Source organism: Dromaius novaehollandiae, chromosome 3 (genome assembly GCF_036370855.1).
Source record: "Dromaius novaehollandiae isolate bDroNov1 chromosome 3, bDroNov1.hap1, whole genome shotgun sequence".
NCBI lineage: Eukaryota > Metazoa > Chordata > Aves > Casuariiformes > Dromaiidae > Dromaius > Dromaius novaehollandiae.
Window position 1 is genome coordinate 30,538,307 of NC_088100.1, and position 22,278 is coordinate 30,560,584.

The window sequence follows — 22,278 nt, forward strand, 5'->3', positions numbered from 1 at the left end:
AGGTTTTATTTAAAAAGTAATAGAAACATTTCATTTTCTTTTCATAGTCTTTAAGGTAACCTTTCTTGAAGATTAGCATACACAGAAAAATGCAATTTTAACCTATTTTCTAGTTTGTCTTTTCATAAATGAATGAAAAATTCTCCTAATTGCCCTCCCTCTCCTTTTTCAAATAAATGATAAGTAATGGGTATTTTGGAATTAATGTGCTTGCATATATTAAATGTACACATTGTGTTATTACATTCATTTGTTTAAAGATTGATATTTGCTGCTACTTGTGGCTTTCAGCTACTATAGGCGATTACTTTCACTATCGGTCACAAATTTTTTAAATTTTATAACAAATTAACACCAACAGCTCACTAGCACCACCACTTTAAGGTATTTTGTAAATTTTATTTGCATTGGCTTCTGTTTATATGTAAACTACATTTTGGCTAATTGACTCAGAAAAATAATCATGTGTTTGGTTTGAGAGCTCAAAGGAGAGAATGAAAAGGCTATAAAAGTATAGATATTTTTGATTAATATATATCATGACTTTCGTAGTGTTGATTTCCTTGTACAGTTAATACCTTACTTTGCTTTACAATTTATTCTCTTCTGAGAGTGGGTAGAGACTCTCACATCTACAACAGTACATGTAAGTAACATGGATTGACATGAAAATGAAACAATCCATATCAGCTATTTCTCAAGTTGTGCATGGTAGACCAATTGTCCTTGAAAAAGCTTTCTCTAATTAATTACTATCTTTCTTTGTGTGTAGAGCAATCACATTGGCAGGAATTGATTGGGCATGTCAGACACTTCATTTAGTTAGTAGAAAAATCCTTTAATTAAAATAATCTTACTGCTGCTAAAATGAACTGCACCCCAAGCAAACTTACTGACCAGAACTTGAAATACGACTTCAATTATATATTTTTCCTCATCTTCACACTTTCCTTTTGTAAGATTCTTTGAGATCATTCAAAGATTTATCCTCAATTTAGCCTTGCTCTTTCTCTGTTTTATTGCAGTCAGACAGGGCTGTTAAATTCCACAGATGTACTGGAAATGAATATAAACAGACCTGGACAAAACATGCACTATTGAACTATTTAGGTGGTTTGAAATGGTCTTCTGTAGCAAGAATCTTTGATGCCACATTAGCCATTAGCACATCCTAGAGTTGAAGATGTGGGACATCAAAGTTCCTACATCCTTCACAACTGAGTTCAGATAATGTCTATACTTGTGAACTAAACAATGACATGGCCTTTCTGTCTGGTCAAATCGACATTATTAAATTCTTTTATTCTCCAGAATACAGTGGCTTCACCCAAACTGCCTGTTGGGAATTGTCCCTCGCATAACTCCCAAATTGTGCTTGAGAATTGTTTGAGAGAATACCAAAATGCACCTGGGAGCGTTCTAACAATTTCACAGGCTTTTCCTGGCGTTGTTCAATTTACTGGTGTAGAGGTAGCCTGAGGATCCTGATGACCTGCCTATAGGGACAGCGTCTTTCTTCAGCACAATAAGTGTTTAATTATTTATACAGAGTGGAACTGTTTCAAAGCAGAGGCTGAGAGAGGTTCAGCCCAGGCCGGGATCAAGTCCCTACTCTGAAATAAGCAAGAGTTGTGTTTTATTTTTCCACATTCCAAGGAACAGCCCTCCAGGATATTTGGGGAAGGTCTCTACTTCATGCTGATGTACAATGAGAAGACTTTCTGAAGTCTCAAAAGCCTTCAGGTAGATAAAAGAACAGTAATATGTCTTCTACAGATCTATTCCCTGTACTAAAAATGAACTGGTAAAAGAATATTCACAGCATCGTGGGAGGTTCCTGTATGATAGGATTGTCACTGGAGTTACACTGAAGTGTATGCCTCGGCAAGAGATGCTGACTTTTCAAGCTTTGTTCACTGCACTTCAGGTGTTATTATTGTCATCACCTTCAAAAGAGGAATTGTTAGTGCACACATATTCCAAAGATCTGTGACCATGGTCTGAAATAATGGAGTAAAAGAAATCTTTTGCTAACTATTACTAGGGGAATTCACTCAGAATACCTGTCTTCCTTAAGTGAAGAAAAATGAAACAGTTCACTGATTTGCAGAGGATTCAATTTTCTGTTTTAGAAGAACTTTCAGTGAAAATTGACAGAAAGCAAAAAATAACCACCAAAGTAATTTGGTCTCTAACACTGTTCACCAGGCATCTAGCAATGTTTCCTGTGGTTAAAATGTCTTTCGAAATGGTGTGTCGCTGAACAGCACTAGTTACGGGTAAAAACAAATGGTTTTAGCTAGGGTCCTTACAAAAGTCTTTTACCTAAGATGATTCCAAGCATGGAAGCCCAATGGTTGCACTCCATCTGGAGCATTCCACAGAACTTATTGAGATAAAAGTAAACACTCCAAAAATAAAAAGAACACATTAAACCAGGCTGGCACAGCACTGAATTTCAAGCGGATAAACTCTAGAACATGAAGAAAAGGGGGCTGTACAATGTTGTACCATCCTTGTGGGAACTCCAGACAATGTGACTTACAGCAGGTTAAGTCGGTATATTTTTCTCTCGTCTTGATTTCCACAAGACAAATTATATCTACTGAAATTTTTATACTGAAAACATTTTTTCTTTGGCATTCAGGAATAACATGAAAAACCAAAAGACTGTAAAAATGTTCTATCTGATATTTCAAAGTGAAACATGGTATCAGTACTTAAGTTCTGGCTGCATTTAATATGGAGCAGAAAGTTCCCAATGTACATGGATATTTATGAATATGTTCATATTTCCTAGTATTTCCGTTTCCTATTTAAGTCAGTGTAGGGTGAATATATTTGGCCTTTATGAATACATTTTGAAAGAACACCTGTCCTTTGCGAATAGTTATATGGTTAGCTTAAAGATGTTGTAGTTTGTTCAAAAGCATCTATTGTATGCATCTGCCAAATAATTGGAAAAAAATCCTCAGTTTAAAGAGATGCTTAAAAATGTGTTTGACATACAAGGTACTCTGTGTAATAAGTTGCTTACATCTGCTTGTGAATGTTAACAATTACTTTCACTCACCTCTGTCACTTTTTTTTTTGTTTTAAGCCGAGTAAAAGGCCTTTGACCTTTTACCTTCTAGGAGCCTCAGGCCAGCACTCAAACCAAAGTTCTGGCACCCTGCATCACAGACCGAGTAGGTAAAAAGCCTCATAGCCATAGTGGGAGCATCTCCTAATCATGATGTGTTCAGCTGAAATTCTGGACTTAAAGTCAGGTGCATGCAAAACAAACTAATCCTTCTGCCTCTCCCTTCTCCCAAATATACTCTCAAGGAGCTTCCAGAAATCTACTGATTTGTTTTAGCCTGCCTGTCTCTGGCTTTACATCTACTGAAGTCTATCATTTCCTTGGTTACTTATTTAGAAGAAAATCTGAAAAAATAAAGCATTAAAAAATTTCTGAAGTCTTTTCTCCAGGAATAGTTCCATAAGACTCTCATAAAGAACAGCAGTGCATTTGCATTATCATTATCCACTGTACAAATCCATGGTGAGTGACAGGGAAACTAGGAACTTGCAGCTGTCTTAAAACATCCAGAAAGGCAGCTGGAGGCATTGCATGCTTTCAAGTAGTTGTACATCACCAAAAAAATCCTCAAAGGGTATCAAGAAACAGGAGGGAAGTATGCATTTTATGTAAATTCAGTCAAAAAGACTTCAGAACAAATTGCTTGAAGTGGTTTTAAAAGTCAGTGGTATATAATGGCCACAGAGGCATTTTTCTGCTTCTCAGCAGAGCCAGTGGTGATGAGCTCAAAGCATAGCATTTCAGATCTCACCTAGGTACAAAATTGTTGCCTGTGCTATAAAATCACCTGTTGCACTGATAGGCTTAAAACATGATACCACACATGGCATAGTTGTAAGCATACCATGTTGGGATATAACAAATGCGTTGGAGAGCTGAACAACATGATCATCTAGATCTAGTGACTATTTTCCATACACATCTGATCTTTATAGCTCTATTTTCTTTCTTTAAGAGGGCCTAGTCTTATATCTTCTATTCCCTGAAGTCCTTCCATATAGTGCAAGCATATGGGACTGGGTTCAGTGTTTTTGAAGAATTCATCATGAAAGGCTATATGAATAAAGCATGATTAAGCAGAACAGTTACTTGTTTCTATTATGCTCAACTAATCCACTCCATCACAGTATTCTTACACCAACCAAAACAGTTCTTTTTCTCTTTTAACTATGAATAACCATGATTAACTACTATGTGTCCCTTAGTTTTTCTCAGACACCAGGCACCACAACATTAGCAGGTACGTATCTCCACTGTTCCTCCACTGCAGTTAGAATGATGCTAACATAAGCACTACAGGCATTCTCATGTTATTTCGCAAGTTATGCATTCAGTTGTATCCTCTAAAAAAACCTCAGTTGTATTGAAATACTATATACAGTACTACGACAATGTGACAGACTGAAGGAATCATTTCATCTGCATTATTGAAGGCTGTTATTAATGTACATTTCTTCAGTGACATGAGCGCTCTGTATAAGCAGCTGCAAGCCCTATCAGCTTTCTTTTTAAATTGTATTACATTGTAAACTGAAATTCAGCAACAACTTCCACACTTTGGTTTTCACTTGAAGCTCTAACAATATTGTTTTCTGGAAGTATCTCTCTGAATAGCTCAGTTCTGTGCCTTTTTTTTTTTTTTTTTTTTTTTGGTAAGTATACTTCCTTTATTTTTTTCCTTCCAAGACAAATCTCACTTTTAAACACGTTCCTTTAAAATGTTTAACTTCTTTAGACCCGTTTGTATTATACCTACCTCCTCATTATTTTGTACCAATTTGGTATAATCTCTGGATGTGATTAATGTGTCATTTAATGCACTAATCCACTTTTTAGATCATTAATAACAATGCTAAATAACATTGGAACTAACATTGATACTTGTTGGACACCCCCAAAGTTGGGCTCCCGACTTAGTACACTGACATTCACCATTACTCCAGATTTATAACCCCATCTTGGCCTGTTTTCAACCCAGAATTCTTGCATCCAGATAATTAGAATCAATTTTATAAGGCAGTTTTAATGAAGTTTTTTAAAGTACTGTCTGGAACTTCACAAGTTTGAGTCATGACACATTGTGAGGTATTCTTCCTCTTTGCAGATACAAATCAGGGAATAGGGCATTTTAAGAGAAAATTTGGCTGTGCAAGAAAGGGGGGCACCTTTGGTACCACTGTAGCCTGCTGTAGGCCATACAGAGGACACCAGACAATATTCTGACTCGGTGCCTCCATGAGGAAACCTCGAGCAGCCTTCCATCAGGAAGAAAGTATTCCTTACTAGACTATATTCTCTCTGGCACCTTAAGGACAATCTGTACAGCCTTGCAAAAGGAGGTATAGCTAAATATTTGAGTATAGATTCAGTATAGCTAAAATGATTCTTAAAAACAGGGCAAACTTTATTTCACCTGTTAAACTGCAATTATATGACTTCTATCCTTTCTAAATATGTTAAAGCACTTCCCAGTCTCTAAATCAGGAAACAAACCCTGGTATTATGTCTGATAGAGTGGCATTTGTCAGTTTGCTGTAATGCAAAATTCAAAAGTAGCAGGGAATGTTCCAGATATTGATGGGCAGCGATTTTGACAAAACCAAGGGGCACATGAAAAGTGAGAAGCATTCAGGGCTTCACGTATCTGGTTAGCACAACTACCAGAGTCAACTGGTTTTCTAAATTGTACATAGATGAAAGAACTGCTTGATGGCCGCACAGCAGTAGCCTTTATCCTCTTCCTAATGATCTGAAGAACTTATCTACCTGACAGAAGCAGAACAAAGAGTGATGAAGCAGTGACCCCCCAGGGAGTCTCTGGCTTGGCAAAGGAAGTATAGAGCAGAGGAAGAAATGACAGAACACAGATTCTCTGGTATGAGAGAAGAATCTGAGACGGCGGTACTGAGTCCAGAAGTAGATTAGAGGACAGAAGATAAGGGAAGACTTGTAGGTAATTTATGGAAGGAAATAGAAAAGCATAACAATGGCTGGCCTATACAGTGAAATCAGTAGCAAATTCTGTCATCATCTAGCACAGTTAGCCTGTGATCTTATGATATTCCTCTGAGTAAGTGAGTGCTATTATTCTTTCTCATAGATGGGAATTTATATGCAGAAAGAATAAAACCCAAATTAACTTTATCTAATTTGGGGCACCTAAAATTGGGATGAATCAAATTCAATGCTTTCTCTCAGTGTCCCCTCTCACTGAAGGCTAGTGAAGGACTGTAGAATCCATCTCAGACTAGGCTCATATTTAGAGGGTAAGGCTGGAGGGAAAATCAGAAATTGTTTTTCTTGCCAACTAAAACCAAAGGTGGTTAATTTATGCTACCTTTCTAAGCTTCTTCTGCAGCCAATATAGAGAGAAAGGCTCCCAAAGAAAGTGTTTCAAACATATCTGAAACAGGTATCTAAAACTTGCCCTCTGAAAGTATTTACCTGTTGACTACACACGGAGCCTAGAAGACTTGTTCAGACTCGATTGCAAATCCTTGAACTTCTAAAACCCAGTAAAGTGAATCAGTTAATACCACCCAATCTAACTTGCACAAGTCACTGAGGGCAGATCAAGGACCTGAAATGGGAGGTGGGAATCAGCTTTCAGACAGATACACCTGAAGTTAGGTGAACAAATACAGACAAACTAACAAACTCCCTAGGCTGCATTGTTTTAATTGAATAGATCACTAGGAACTGTAACAACAGGGCAGCCATCTAGCTCACATGTAGAACATCTGCATAGAAATATTTAAATTTGGTTTCTTAAACGGGAGCTGAAGCCTACTTTAGATCTCTTTTTACTATATACTTCCAGTGAAAGCTTCAAAGCTAATCTGTAACATCATTTTAGATGCTGTCAGCATCCTAGCAGAGGATAGAAAATGCAAAGAGATATGATTATTTCTCCAAACACTTCTCCATTCCTTGTTTTTGAAAATTCAATATTCTTGTATTTGAAGGTTTAAAAGTCAGTGAAATGATAAACCTCTATATACCTTGTATACACCTTACCTGTGAAACCATGAGGACATAAACACTGAAACAAAGGTTGCTCTCTCAGTTGGCTCATATCGATGCAAGTTGCTCCATTAGAACAGTTATATGGATAAATTAAACATGCATTTTCAACAAATTGGCAAAATTCTCCTGTCCATCCAGGCACGCAGAGGCACTAGATATATATATAAAAAAACACACACACATACACACAATGAACACATACACATGAAAATGTAATGTGAAAAGTTTGTAGAAATTTCTTTGGAGCTTGTATTTTACTACCAAGTAATAGCAGAGTAAGAATACAGGTATTTATATTCAGCTGAAGATACTCTTCATTTGCAGATGATAAAACAGTTGAGAGAAACAGAACTCATTTACCCATGTTAGTTTAAGAATGTGGGAAAAGAGGATGCAGGAGTAGTAGGAGGAAATGGCAAAGATAAATTACTGAACACAATGGATGGCGCTGCCTGCAGGAACAAAGGAACTGAGCATGCAAAAGAGGATTCAAGGGGCATAGAGGTGAGGAAGAATCCAGGCACTGATACTAGCAAAGCCTACAAGACTAAGAGAGTGACAAACTAATAACAAGACAATGTAACATGGGGGTTCTATTATACACTCTGATGCTATCTGCTAACTAAAACAAATCAAAATTGCCTCTTCAGAGGAAAAGGAAAGGTGTGAAACTATTTAGTGAAGTTTCCAGGTAAAAGACTAGAACTGTTCCTTTAAGGCAAAGTATATTTCTGGAGTAATGAAGATATTTTTGGAAGTTTTCACACACTAAAGCTCTTTTTGTTTTGGGACAATGACAATACACAATCATGGCTGATTAGAAAAGAGTCTCATTTACCAAAAAAACCCCAAAAAGGAACTAAAGCTTAGGAACAAACATGTGGCATCATTATTCCAGGAATCTTCCACAAGCATTTCAACAGATTCCATTTCCTTTAGCTCTAGTTTTATTTATTATTATTTCTAATAACTTGGAGCAAAGTTTCACAACATATTCATCACTAACAAAATATTGAAGGAAGCCATAGCAAACACTGTGGAGGACAGATATTGAAAGGCCTTGAAAAGATGAAAGAAATGGCAGGAACATGCTGGCAGATTTTTTTTTCCGTTTTTAAAACTGGCCTAATGTACCAGTCTTCTAAACATTCCCATTACAGCAATCTCTGATTCCCTGACTGATATATCATATCTTCAATGGCAACATTTTGTAAAAAGAACATTATTAAGGGGGCCAAGTGAAACCCTTAAGAGAACCACAATGATGGAGTTCCACTTTGCAGTCCCTTATGACTTGAGCTAATGAAACAGCTGATAGCAGAGGTAGGATGTCATCTCCTGAGTGAACCAGATATTAGAGGAGCATGATATGCAAGAGAATTAATGGAACTTGTATTCCCAGGGCCTGAAAGAATATATGTATTCTCCAGTGTCCCTTCTGTTTTCCGAATTCCTGTTCCTGCATGTCTCTATTGTGACAATATCCATACACCAATCTGCCTGATCCTGATTTCAAACCCTTGGTTTCCAAAACCACCTGCCACTCCTTGTCTACTGTCCTTGTCTCTGTTGTTATGTCTGGTCAAATCTGACACTATTACTACATATAAAAATAAGGTGCGATGTTCTAGCCAACCATAACAATGGACATATCTACCTCTGTCATTCAGTATACAAACCCTCCCCCAAGCAAAGTTATAACAAAACATGATTTATTCTGTATGTCAGAATATTCTGCATTCATAGAATCACAGAATAATAATAGAGGCCTGTGGAAATCATATAGTCAAACCCCCTTGTTCAGTGCAGGTCAACTTTAAAGTCCGAGCTCATTGCTCAGGGTCTTGTCTAGTCAAGGTGTGAACATCTCCAAGGATGTAGATCCCACAGCCTCTCTGGGCTACTGTATCAGTTCTTAACTGCCCTCATTGCGAAAAATGTCTCCTTAATATCTAGTCAGAATTTCCTTTTTTTTGCAACTTGTGCCTGCTACCTCTTGCCCTATTGCTGTGCATTTCTGATAAAAATCTGTCTCTGTTGTGTCTATGATCAACCACGAGGCAGTCAAAGGAAGAAATTATTTCCCTTCAACCTCCTGTTTTCAAGGCTAAACAAACTCCAATCCTCAGCCTTCCCTTCTACATCATGTTCTGCAGCCCTTTCACCATGTTGGTGGCTCTCTGCAGGACTAGCTCCAACTTTGTCAGTCTTTTTTGTACTTGGGAGCCCAAAATTGCACATAGTACTCTAGGGGTGGCCTCACATGTGCCGAGGAGAAGGGAATAATGACTTCCCCTAATCTGGTGGATATGTTTTTACTAATGCCAACCAGCACTGGATGAAGCTAGCCTTTATCAATTACAATTATATCAGTCCATTCCCTCATCATCCTCATATGCATCCTGTCCAGCCCTTTGGACATACATATACCCAGTTTGCCTAAGTGGTTCTGAGTTTGGTATTTCTCTGTCACTGATAGTACTTCTTTCCTCCAGGCATGGGGACTTGGGAGACCTGAAAGCAAACCTTACCAGTACAGACTGAGGCAAAGAAGGCATTGAACGTCACCCACACATTCCGCAGCGGGCTTACATTATCCTTGGTCTTCTTTTTTCTACTGCTGTACCTATACAATGAACTTTATAGGACAGCTTCTCCTATAGTGATTGTTTTCCGTATTTATTATTTATTTATTTGGAAATGACATTACATTACATTACATTATTTATTTGGAAATTCTCAGTAAGTTCTCACTTGGTTACAATAATTGATTTAAATCAACCTTTTATCTTCTTAGTCACTAAACATTGCTATTTACAGTATTAAAACTGTTTAACCAGTCTCTTCTTTCTTTAAATATCTTACAAAGCACATTTTGTTCAAAAGAGTTTCTTCAAGTACATTCACTTAATTTTAAACCTTTTCCTGGTGGACACATGTTCATGTAAAAAATGTTGTCTGAGTGGGGAGCAGGATGCCAAAGAGTGAACTGTTGTGAAAACTACACTGCCTTTTCATTCAGCAAGGTGGCTTTTCTGCATCTGGGGTGAAACATGTTACTGTGAAGACAGCATTCAGGACTTAAACCACTGTTTCCAGAGTATACCTCAATTGTTTGGAGGATAAAAAAGGACAAGTCTCAGGGGTGCTTAAGCAGCCCTTTCCACAAATGTTAAATCATTTTTTTAAGCTGGATTGAAATCACCCTAAAAGCATACCGATAGTTATGTTGAAAGCAGTATAATAATCTTTTTAAAATTTTCTTCTTAGTTTTCAATTCCCAGGTCTTCACAAAGTGATGAAGAAAACCCAATCCAACTCAAAACTTAGAGGCCAAACCCAGTAAGAAAGCCTTGATATTTTTGTTTCGTCTTAGATTTTGTGCTGTTTCCTACACCATCAGCTTTTTTTTTTTTTTTTTGTAATTTTCACCCATAGCACAAATACAGTATGAATGATATGCATATCCTTACTGCTGTTTATTTGCTTATTTTTTTTTCTGCAGGTATGCTCAACATTAAGGGCTGGAGTGACTAGTTTATAGTAAGAGATTTAAAGAGCTCAACTATTCTGTTTGGCCAAATAACAAGAGAGGGTAATATTATTTTTCTATGTTGATGTAGCTATGAACAATTGTTACAATAAAAAAGTTTAGTTTCCTAGGAGGAAAAAAGAAATCTGTTTACATTTTGTAATGTAAAGTGCTTTCCAAGGTGAAGCTATAGAAGCCACTCAAACCGGAGAGTTAATAACTTTCTATATGTTGCAAGGAACGTATGGAAAACTAGTTAATAATCATGTTGCTACTTGGTGAAATGGACTGCGTAACTTGTTCAAGCAGATCACTAACCTTTTCCAGTCTGAATACATATCTTTTTATGAATATATATCTTTTTATTTCCTTCAAACTGTGTACAAAAATTAAAATGAGGATAATTCTATAGCTGCCAATAAATTCCATCATGCCTGGAATGGCTAAGAATTTAAAACTGTGTAACATTGATTCATCAGCCTGGAACAAACCAGGGCATGTGAATGACTTTTAACTCAGAATGAGAAAATTGGTCAGTTCTAACTTACTATATATGTCATTCCACAAGGTGAATTTTGCATGTTTAAAGAACTGCATTATTGGGTTGCTAAATATTCTGAAAAAGGAAAGGTACAATTATCCCATTTTCATACTGCTTAAGCGATGCTGGCATTGGAACATCCGATTTCTTTTCCTAATTCCTACGAAGTAGGGATTCAATGAACATGTTCTGGTCAGGCTTCTCTTACAATGCTATCTACGTAAGAGTACGTTAGAGCTAGAGGAGTATATAAGAAAAGTTACACAGTTCCCCCCATCCTGCTTATGGCATATTAGTCTTTATTACAGTAGTCAAGTCACACAGGTAGGCACTGTTGGTTCTGGATGCCTGCTGACCTCTGATAATCACTTGGCCCAACTTCTGAGTAGCTGAGCGACCCACAAAGCAGGCTCAACTGTTTGTGCTAACTATACTATTTGGTCTACTGTGATCAGAGGAAGTCCTGCATCTCTACAGCTGCTCTGGCATATGGTCCAGAATGGGGTTTCTTTCATGTGCTGGCAGTTCAGTTTATACAGAGGTCACTCTTCCAGTCAGGCTCTGCCCTGGGGTAGTCTAGCTTTGCAGCTTCCTCTTTCAAACTTCTTGCAGAAAACCTAGAGCCCCCTCAGTGGAGTACACTAGCAAAGAGTTATCTATGTTCCCTTTCCTCTCTCGTGCTGTCCAGACCTGGGCACATCTAGAATTTTCATCATAATGAGCTTGCACTTACGACATACAAGTACGCACAAATAGACAGAGAGCAACTCTAACAAAAGTCAACTAAAGTCCATTAGACTTTAACCTCTGACATCAACAGAGGGTTGTTAGAGAGGTTCATTCCCCCTGAACTTGGCCCATGGCCCTTGCACCTGATTCATCATCATCCCAGGGATATTAGGAGGTGAGAAACAGCATCTCTGATATTCTATGCTCATTCACATGGATCTCTGATTTCAGGTAAAATTATCAGGGGTCTGGACAGAGAGAAGGCTTTGCTTCAGTTATTAATTGCTTTTAATGGAGATGATATTCTTTCATTTTTCAGGTGGACATGGGTGGTGGTGGGGAACAGAAACTAACTTTTTTATTATGACAAATATTCCTGACTTCTGATGAAGCTAGAATTCTGTACAGGCATATCTCATCTGGGGAGGGGGAAAATTAACTTAGTTTTTGCATGGCTCAAGCAGGTACGACCTCTCTTTCCATCAGACCTTATAAAACAATGACATTTTATTAATATTTATTACACTCTAGAAAGGGAAATTAAAAATGTGCATTTTTTGAGCAGTTGGTGGTAGAGGAAGAAAGCGGAGGTACTGAGGGATGAAAAATAATCAGCAAGAAGCTGTAGTGTGTACTAGAAACTCACTGTGCAGTTTTGGAAACAGCTGCTGAGGGCACCACAAAAATTTATATAGCGCATGGAGAGTGTGCGTCTGAGCCTACTGGCATTAATAAACAGGTTAAAAAAATTATTATAAAAGTTATGTACTTCAGAAATACACAGTGCTGAGCTGGCTGGGTGAACTTTTATGGAATCTTTCTACAGCCGTCCTCCTTATCTTAAGGGGCCAGCTCCTTATTAGACAGGAGAGGTTTGGGGATTTCTGCCTCCTTGAAAAGCAGTTCAGACCTGATCACTGGCATGCTGTTAACTGATTTTTTGTTAAAAAATTATTCAAACTCAGCTAGTTTGCCCATTCCTTGAACTTTTTCATGAGACTTGGAAAAAGAACTTTTTTCAATAGTTACTAGTTTCATTCAAATTTGTCTGTGTCATATTATTAAGTGCTTACATTAGTATGCAAGGTGGGGGCAGAGGGAATGCATGATGAAAAATGGGGAAAAGAATACTTATTACATCTGGGTGATCAGTCAGAGGGCAGGTTTCTACTTCAACACAATGTTTAAACTAATAACATGAAAAAACATGCTTAAAATGCCTGAATGATCTTTCTTTCTACTCTTATTAGTTCTCATTCTTTCTGAGTTGGGATATCTGCATGGCTCTACTGAACAAACTGCTTTCACATACACAGTGCAAACGCATAAAGGTGCAGTGACCTTTTAAATGACTGTGTTGTTACAAAATCATAAACTGGTGTGGGAGAGCTCATCTCTTTTGCTATCAACCAGCAAGATTCAGCTGAAATGAAAGGTACTTGTTGAATTACTTAAGGTGAAAATTTAACATATTTTCTTAGAAACAGTAAAGATGAACTTTTACATGGAGGTTGGATTTACTACAATGTAAATACAGTAGTAAATTTCAATCTAAATTTCTTTCTTAGGGTACTACTTACTCTTCAGACTCATAAGCCCCAGGCCCTAGCTTTCTTTTACCCAAAAGCAGCTGAAATTTTTAGATCAGTTGAGTCAAAAGAGTGTAAAAGTACAAATCACAAGAGACGCTACACTGCTTTCATTTCTTATTGCTCATGAACTCATGTTATATAAACTTTTTTTATTTGCTTCTAAGTGTGAACAATAAAAGACGCAACGCACAATGCAACAACTCTGTTTTCTAGCTTTTAGTCAGTATAAGTATTATCATGATCCTTTGCTGCTATGTGATGCCAGTGTAATTCTTGTTGATTGAAGGTCATCGAATCATCAGGGCATCTTATCTGGAAAATCAGTGCTATTATTTTTCAAGCTATTCAAATTAAAATTTGAAAAATGTTAAAAAATATTCAAACTGTTGTTTTGCTTGGTTTATGCAACCCACTTGAAAGAAACATTTGGTGCTGCTTTCACTCTAGCCATGATTTCTGCTTTGGGGATAGTTGTTGCCATGTGATTCATTGCCTCATTAAAAAATTACTGCTTTGTGTAAAGGTTTTGTGAAGGCTTTTTGTGATCCTGTTAAGAATATTAGAAGTGCCTGGGGAATCTGACCCAGCAGTTTCTGCACTGGAATAGGAAATTCATTGTTCAGTAATTCCCAGATAAAAACTTTATTTTTAATTTTGCACAGCTGCGTAATGACTTAAGTTATCCTTGCTCAAGTGTTTAGCTGAACAAGGGAATTCTGGTTACAACATATGATTGTCGTAAATGGCTTAATATTTTGATTGTAGACTTTATGCATCTGGCTGAGTCTAAAGGGCAGTGATGTCTGGTAATGTAATATAGCACTGCACACAGCAGAGTCATAGCAAGGTAATGCGCATGTTTATGATTGTCTAGTAGCAGTGAAAGTAGTGAAGCTATAGAAAAAATCCTCAAATGTACAGAGGTTAAACTATGAGCTTAAGCTACCTGAGCTTAAATCACATGCGTTTTCAATGTACATTGCAATACATTATCATGCATTACTTACTTTACATATGCAACTGTAGGGAACAGTTGACTAATCCGCATGTTTTCTATAATCTCTACAGTTCCAGTCCTAGTATAGCTTTTACTTAAATGCCAATGAACTCCACTGTTGCCTAACGTGGCTTTAAGAGTGAAAATTCTGGTGAGTTTTTGACTCAATGATTAAGGATGTAAGAAGTCAGCACATAGACTGGCAAAAGAAATGGAAAAACAATAGGAATCATATGAGTATTTTCAGTGATAGCAATTAAGATGAATTGTACCATTAAGACTGGACATGTCATCTGAAAGTTGCTCAGTTTTAGTGCTTGCAGATTTCTTTTCTTAGTTATTTATTAGCGTACACTATAGAATCACTCAGGCTGGAAGGGACATCAGGGGGTCTCTATCTCCTGCTCCAAGCAGGATCAACTATGAGATTAAGCTAGGTTCCTCAGGACTTTATGCAGTTAGGTTGTGAAAATTTCCAAGTCTGGAGTCTGCACATCTCTGGACAACCTGTTCCAGCATTTGACTGTCCGCAGAGTGAAAAAGTTTTTCCTCATATCCAGCCAGAACGTCTCTTGTTTTAATTTGTCCATTGATACATATTTATGTAAACAGAATATACATATTTATGTAAACAGAACAAAAATCTTATCTAATGACAATAAAATAATACAAAATGAGATGCTATCTTGAAATTTTCCTCTGGCTGGAGAACTTCATGAGAATGCACGCTTGCATATGGTCCTTATATAATGAACATTACATTCTACCAACTTACAGTTTTTTGTATATAATTCATCTCCGTCTGTATAAAACAGAAGCATCTGGGCTGCAGGTTGTAAAGTCTTTAGTATAGGGACTATGTTGCAGTATAAAATTAATAAGTAATACTACTGCTATGCTTATTAGAGCACTGCTTTCCTGAGATAAATTTCCCTTTCTCCTGGTAATTTGTGAGGTCTTTCTGTCCTTTCATTCCTTTGTCTAAATCTCAGCTTATGTTATTTTTCTCTTTCAGTGTTTAAATTTCTCAAAATCATCTTACTATTTTGCCTCTGCATGTAATTCATGAAAATGGCATTGCATTTATCAAAAACAAACAATATTTCATAACTATTGTGTAGTGCCACTTTCACTGCAATGTTTATCCACTGTGGTATTTTATTTTCCATATTTTTGTTTGCTTATGCTCTTATTAAATATTTGCTTACTTTGCTGACATTGGGTTAAAATGACTGTCATCTTCTCATAGAAGTTTTGTTTATAAACAAAACAAAGCATTACTGTTTGTTACTTCTCATCTATTTTACTACTGTATTTAACTAGATGTAGTTCTAACAGGTCAATTAAAATACATTGCATAAAGGTATGTAAAGGTATTCTGTGATCAGAGCTTTAAATATTTTCTCTTTAAATTAACACTTGGCAAACTCATTAGCTCATTATATTTTGCTGTTCCTTAACTTTTGTACTTCTCTGAGAGATACTTAACAGCAAGTATTCAACGTATCTAGAGCGCTTTGATACTGTTTACTTCAATAGAATAACAAAAGCAGGAAAAGATTGTTTTGGTGAGGATCAAATTAAATACTGAAGAGCACAGAACTGTATAAAATATTTTAAAATTTATGTGAACTCTGTGTAGAATTAGAGATACTGTGTGGAAGGAAATGGACTAATTAACTAGTGCATAGCTAGCAGCTAATGGAAGTACCTGACTTTGAACTACTGTTGTTTGGACAGCCAGCTGGAAGGACGAGTACAGGAGAGACATCAGCAGAATTAACAACAGCGACAAAGTGGCTTCACAGAGATGGAACTGTACTGCTCAGACAGTCCATGGGAAGAAAATGGTAGGAGAGACTCAAGAAGTTTTTTAAAGGAAAATGTCAATAATCTATTTCATATGTTGCACATAAATATAAAAGTTGCATCTGAGAGCAGTAGATTTTGCAGTGCCAATTTTCATTGCTTCTAGCTTTGCTAGTAGAGCTGTTATAAATATTCATAACAATTTTATCACTCTAACCAAATGCTTTAATATATAGTACGCCAAACATATTAAATGTTTGTTTCCTTCAGGATTTTTTATACTCAGAAAACAAATGTTGATTGATACAGTGCAGAGGGTTTTAAAAGAGCCCTAGTGGCTTATTTTATATTTTAAGAACTACGTTTGTTAAGCAAGGTAATATTTTCTCTCAGCAATACTGCCTTTTCATTCTGGGTGTGTTACCTATTTCTCCTCTTGTGCAATAGATACAAACAGCTTCTCTAAGAGCATGTCTGAGGCCTTCTCAGGGCTATGAGATCTCAGCACTGTGACTGATATAACCCACTTCTCAAGATTATTGCTAATTCTGCATAGAGATGCTTTATTTATAGGGTATGAATTCAGCCAGACTTCTGGGGATAAGCTATTATCAAAGAGCATTAGGACTGAGAGCACCTCCCCGGGGAACAACTTGCAAAGTGGCAAGGTAGAGCAGCGGCAGCGGAGTTTGCACAAGAGCCGTGCAGGATGGTTTAGGCCTCACTGCAGGACCGTGTGGCCTGGCACTGCTTGTCACTTCTGCAAAGAAGCAGGCTGATTTCCAGTCTGGCTGACGGGTTTGCTTCCGCACTCCTAAGGGCAAGCTGCATCTGGTTAGGAACGAAATCCAGAGCCTCGTCTGCCTGGCTGCAAGCTCTGCTCGTGTTTTGTTGAACGCTAACCACCTACCAGCCTTCAGCCCCGGAAACGGAGGGAAAGCCACAGGAGAAAGAGAAGTCCCCTCCCTTCTCCTCCGTTCCCCCTCCCCAGAGGGAACTTCTGTCATTGTCTTCAGTGAAGAGTTATGCGTGGTAGTTTCTAAGCCTCTTCCGCTTTATCAGAGAACACTAACCTTTGGGCAGCACACATTTGCTGTTTTTTAAACCTAAGCTACAACGGTGTGACCTTTGGTGTTACTATTTCTTTAATTATTTATACTCACAATTTTACCTTACCAACCTTGTATCTTCTCTGCTCACACTTTCTTATTAAAATACCTCAGGTTCACTGTAAAACCCTATTTTTCTTGCTACGCTGTTATATACATTTGTGAGGAGAAGGATTGTAAGCATATAACATGAACCGTCACAGAGCCATCTGCAGGGCAAGATTTTAGCTACCCACATTTTCTATTATATTAATTTTTCTGTCCTGTTACAGTAGGTCGAGAGCAAAGACTGAGTGACTGAGGAGCAATTCCCTGACAGGTAATCCTAGTGGTACATAATTAGGTGATTTCTGGTTTGGTGCTGGTTAATATGTACAAGTTTTTATGAGTGAGTAGTTCCCAGGGCTCTGCAAATACCCATGTTCACAAAGCACGTATTCTGCATGTTACTTATGGAGGTTCAAAGTATTGCTTATTTTTGCTGAGCTTCGCTCCCCCTTAACAGCAGTCTCCTTCCACTGTGCTGTACGAATGCCAGCCAGAAGCCAGCAGCAGCTCCTGCTGCTCTTTGAAAGGCACCAGGACATCAGCTGACAATGATTCGAACATAAAATCCCACGTTTGAGTGTCAGTACTGCTTCTCAGAGAAAATTTAAATATTTGCTTTGAATGACCAACAGTAGGTGTAATTGTAAACCCATAATGTTAGCACACATTTTTGTCTCTTTCTTTAACGCTGCTTTAGTACGTATTTGCTTGCCAACACAGCAATGCAGCTATTCAAGCAGTACGTATGATGTGCTTAGTCCTTGTCTCAGGTGTAGTGCATACAAATGGAATTGGACTTTACAATGAACACTGCTTTTTATTTCATATTTTAGTTTCAGTTTTTGTGCCTATATAACTCAGTTCCTTTGTTGAGAGCAAGCACTAAACTTCCCATGAAGCAGTGGTTTGTGAGGATGATGGGAGAAAGGCTTATTGACAAAATAGCCTTGAATACACTGTGAGAACCATGTAAGTTGATGGACAGTTGGAGATAACATGGTAAGGATCTGTTAGGCAAAAAATGCTATGAGCATTTTTACACCCCGCAAGAAATGGCATTTGTTTTTATTCGGCATTTAGCCATTGCATAGGAAGTGTGTGGCAGAGCCAAAATGGGAATGTGTAGCTGTAGCTTGCAGCTGCTATGGCACTGCACCTTCTTCTCCTTCAAATGTACATCAGTAGGTAGCCATAATTTGCCCAAGAGTTTTGTAAATTCTATGCAATTAAACAGTCGAAACAAAGCAACACAATGTCTTCTCTCTCCCCAAAGGGTAGAGATGGTTGGTGTGCCAGAAACTCAACAGTCTTTGTATCCTCACCCTTCCCACTATCATGTTCTAGAGACTGCTGAGTCTTTCTAGGCTTTCTGAAATTTGATAATAGATTTTTTTTCTTTTTGCTTTAATACAAATGATGAGGGAAGAAACAGGATATAGCAAAGATGGTAATTCTTTCTGCCTTGATCTGAGCTACTTGCCATGGGTAAATCGATGGCTGGGTACCTGATTGCATCCTTGGATCTAGAGGAAAGATGTATAGTCCCCAGATGATTCTTTGCTTGTATGCCTTCTTTACCTGCCTCTCCTGTCCAGTCTCCTTGTGCATGTGTATGAAGGAAGGAGGCATTACTGAGCCATTCTAATTCACTGGGAGAAACTCTACTCAAACCCAGCCTTTTTCTCCCCCAGGTGGATTCTCCCCCAGGCTGCCATGAGGCAGCTGCATGGTTATCATAATCCCCCCCCCCCCCCCCAACAAAAAGAAAAACCCACTTCTTTCTTCCCAGTCAGCTGTCTTTTGGAAATTGTTCAGTTTTTACCCATCTTCACCTAAAAATAAGGATAATAGATACCTATAGTTATAAATTGCTTTAGACCCTCAAATTAAAAGCACTGAAGAGATACTATAAACTGTAAATTAAGAACACTGACTTTTCATGTATAAAATCCATTTAGAAAAAATAAAAGTTTCCATAAGAAGAGAAATGTCTTTTTGAAATGTGTCTCTGTGGGCAGGTTTTTTTGAAATATTTTTAAGAAGCAGCTTATCATATTGTCAAAATAATGCAAAATGAATAGTTTCCTTGAATAGACTTCTGCTGGAATCTACAATTGGTTCAAACTTTCAGTATCTGTCATTTTAGAACTACATTTTTTGTTAAAGATGTTATAATTTAAAACAGTGGCGCCTGTCTTCTACTACTGAATAGGTACAAGCGATTACAAAAGTTGCTGAACCAGGATAGTATTAATTAAAAACATGTAAAAGATGACAAGGAAAAATTAATTATATTAAATTTTCTTCAAAAGTTCAGCAGTGATTTTATAGATTAAAAAAAAAAGTAGTTTCAAAATAGCCACTGCAAAACAGAAGACAGAAGTCAATCAATATGACAGTTCTTGCAATAATTGACAAGTCAATAGCAAATGGTAGAATTTAACATGGCAGAATTTTGTGAAAGAGAAAGATCTCTAATGTTCAAATGCTCTAATTGTCACCTGTTCAAATGATATGTTCAAATGATATTCCAATTTCTCAAATTGAGGCAAGGTTGCAGTCTTACCTTTCTGAATTTTAGAAACCATCTAGCAGAGTAACCATCCTATCTTTGACCTTCTACAGAGCCAAAATAAAGTGATTTCTTATACTGTAATTATTCACGGCAACTCTGGGAAATATAATCCTTTTCCCACTGTTTGAAAACCTGTGGAATAAGTGTGCTGGATGGCTACTGTTAGAAGCAATCCACAGTAACTTTTTCAGCCTTCTGTATTTTGGATTTTGGATCCCACAATAATAGATCTTCATAAAATGTAATGTCTGATGGAGCTAATTCATTAGGACAGGACAGCTGTGACTTGGCCTTCCTGATCTGACTGAAATCTACTGATGTGCTGCATTACTCCATATTGTATTACCTAACAATATTTGAAAATGCTGTTGGTATAGTCAGCAGTGTGTGGAAGCAGCAGCAGCACAGAACTACGTGCAGTGCTGTTAGTGCTTCCTTGCTAACATGACTTCAACATTTCTTGGTACCCCAAATTAAATATTTTAAGTGTAGGGGGTACCTGTGTTCCTGCAAAAGTGATAACCCATGGAATGCCTATACTTTGTGAATCTGCAGAAATCTCCAGATTCGTACTTTTGAGAATGTATTTTTAAAATGTTGGCATCCCATGCAACTCCCTGTTAATGGAATTTTACAGTTTTCAGGCTCATTAAAACAGTTGAGATAGTACAACTGCCCATGATGTGCTTTCTACTGACAGTCATAGAAGTATGTCCCTATACAAGGGCTTCTGTATACGAGTATTGTATCAACTCAGTTTTCTGACTACAGAGATTGTCCTTCTCTCTTAATCAGCAATGTGATGGATCTCGTGTCAGATCTAGCAGCTACCATGAGTTCAAAGTTGTCTTCATTGTCAGTGAATATCAGGAAACTGTCACCACTGAGTAACTGACTTATGTTTATTTTCCTGTGCATACAGCATTGCATCTACCTGTTTTAAAATAGTTTTTTTTTTTTTTTTTTTTTTTTTTTTTTTTTTAAATAGCATAGCCTATGAAGAAGTTCAGATCAGATTTGTTTTCTGCTATACCAGCTTTTCTCTGGGGGCAATCTGCACATTTCAACAAAAATAATTTTATGTTTTCTTCCATGCTAACAAAAAGAACAAGGGAGGTTATTTGTTACTTGTAAGCTGCACTCTGAAATATCAGCTATCACAGAGAAGACGGTCAGTTTCCTAAGAAGTAACAATTCCCATCCTCATCTGAAACAGTAGCATCATCACTAAATGCTTCCTATAACTAAGCATTATTATTCTGCATAAAGTTAATATGTATTCTTCACAGGGTTTTCTCATCAGAGGCAGAAGTAATTTTACAAATATACAATGAATTACTTTACATGATAAACGTAAATGGAACAACTATTTACAATAATAATTAGTAATAAAATACTTGCGTCAATAAATTAGTGCTGTAGCAACTCTGAAGAAATAAAACTATAGTTTCAATTCTAAGTACCCTTTAAAACTAAACTAAAGATGAATTTCAAAACAAAAATCTATGTTTAAATTAGATTTCAAGACTCAACACCTTAATTTTTTTCAGAATTCTTTTGCTTTTTTCAGATGGATACTTTAGTACAATTTGTACAAATGCAATGAATGTTTCAGCACTTCCAAATCTGCCTTTGCTGATAAAAAATCCAGTAACCAAATTCTGCTCAGCTTCAATTACCATATTATTTATCAGTGTATGGTTTTATGATAATACCAAAAATATATATTTTCTGTGTGGAAAAATGAAGCAAGATAAGAAAGTCAGAAGTAAGAGAAGTGCAAAAAAATCTGGACAGAATACATAATTTTTTAATGCCTTTAAATAGAATTTCAGCCTTTTAACTGATGTAGAACTGCTTACCATCCAAATAAAGATTCCATACCACAGAATGACCATCAAGGAAAAGGAAAGGATTTTAAACTCTGAGTTGCTTGTTCATGTTCCTGATGTTTCAGCATAATATATATTCACAACAAAACTCCCAGTAATTTGCACCAACCCCTTTAATCTTTTTCTTCCTTTCCTCACTTTCTTTGATCAATCTTATTTGTCAATCCCCAAGGCCTGTCATATGAGCTCTCTAGCAGATACTATATCCTGCCAGCCACTTCTGCAGGCATCAAAGTTTAAATAGAAAAATCCAGCCTTTGCTATGCCAACTCATTTTGCTGTATCTTATATCCTAATTCTCTATCTGCTAAGCAAATATCACATCTTATACTGGTCAGTAAAGCTT

General features: G+C 37.1%; 1 protein-coding gene across 1 annotated transcript in view; it reads right to left on the reverse strand.

Moving 5' to 3' along the window:
• Positions 1-22,278, reverse strand: part of EYS (eyes shut homolog) — a 909,330-nt gene that overhangs the window by 812,493 nt on the left and 74,559 nt on the right. Inside the window, exon 6 of the mRNA XM_064508633.1 lies at positions 7,100-7,259. Coding sequence (XP_064364703.1) covers positions 7,100-7,259 — 160 coding nt within the window. The remainder of the gene's footprint in view (positions 1-7,099; positions 7,260-22,278) is intronic.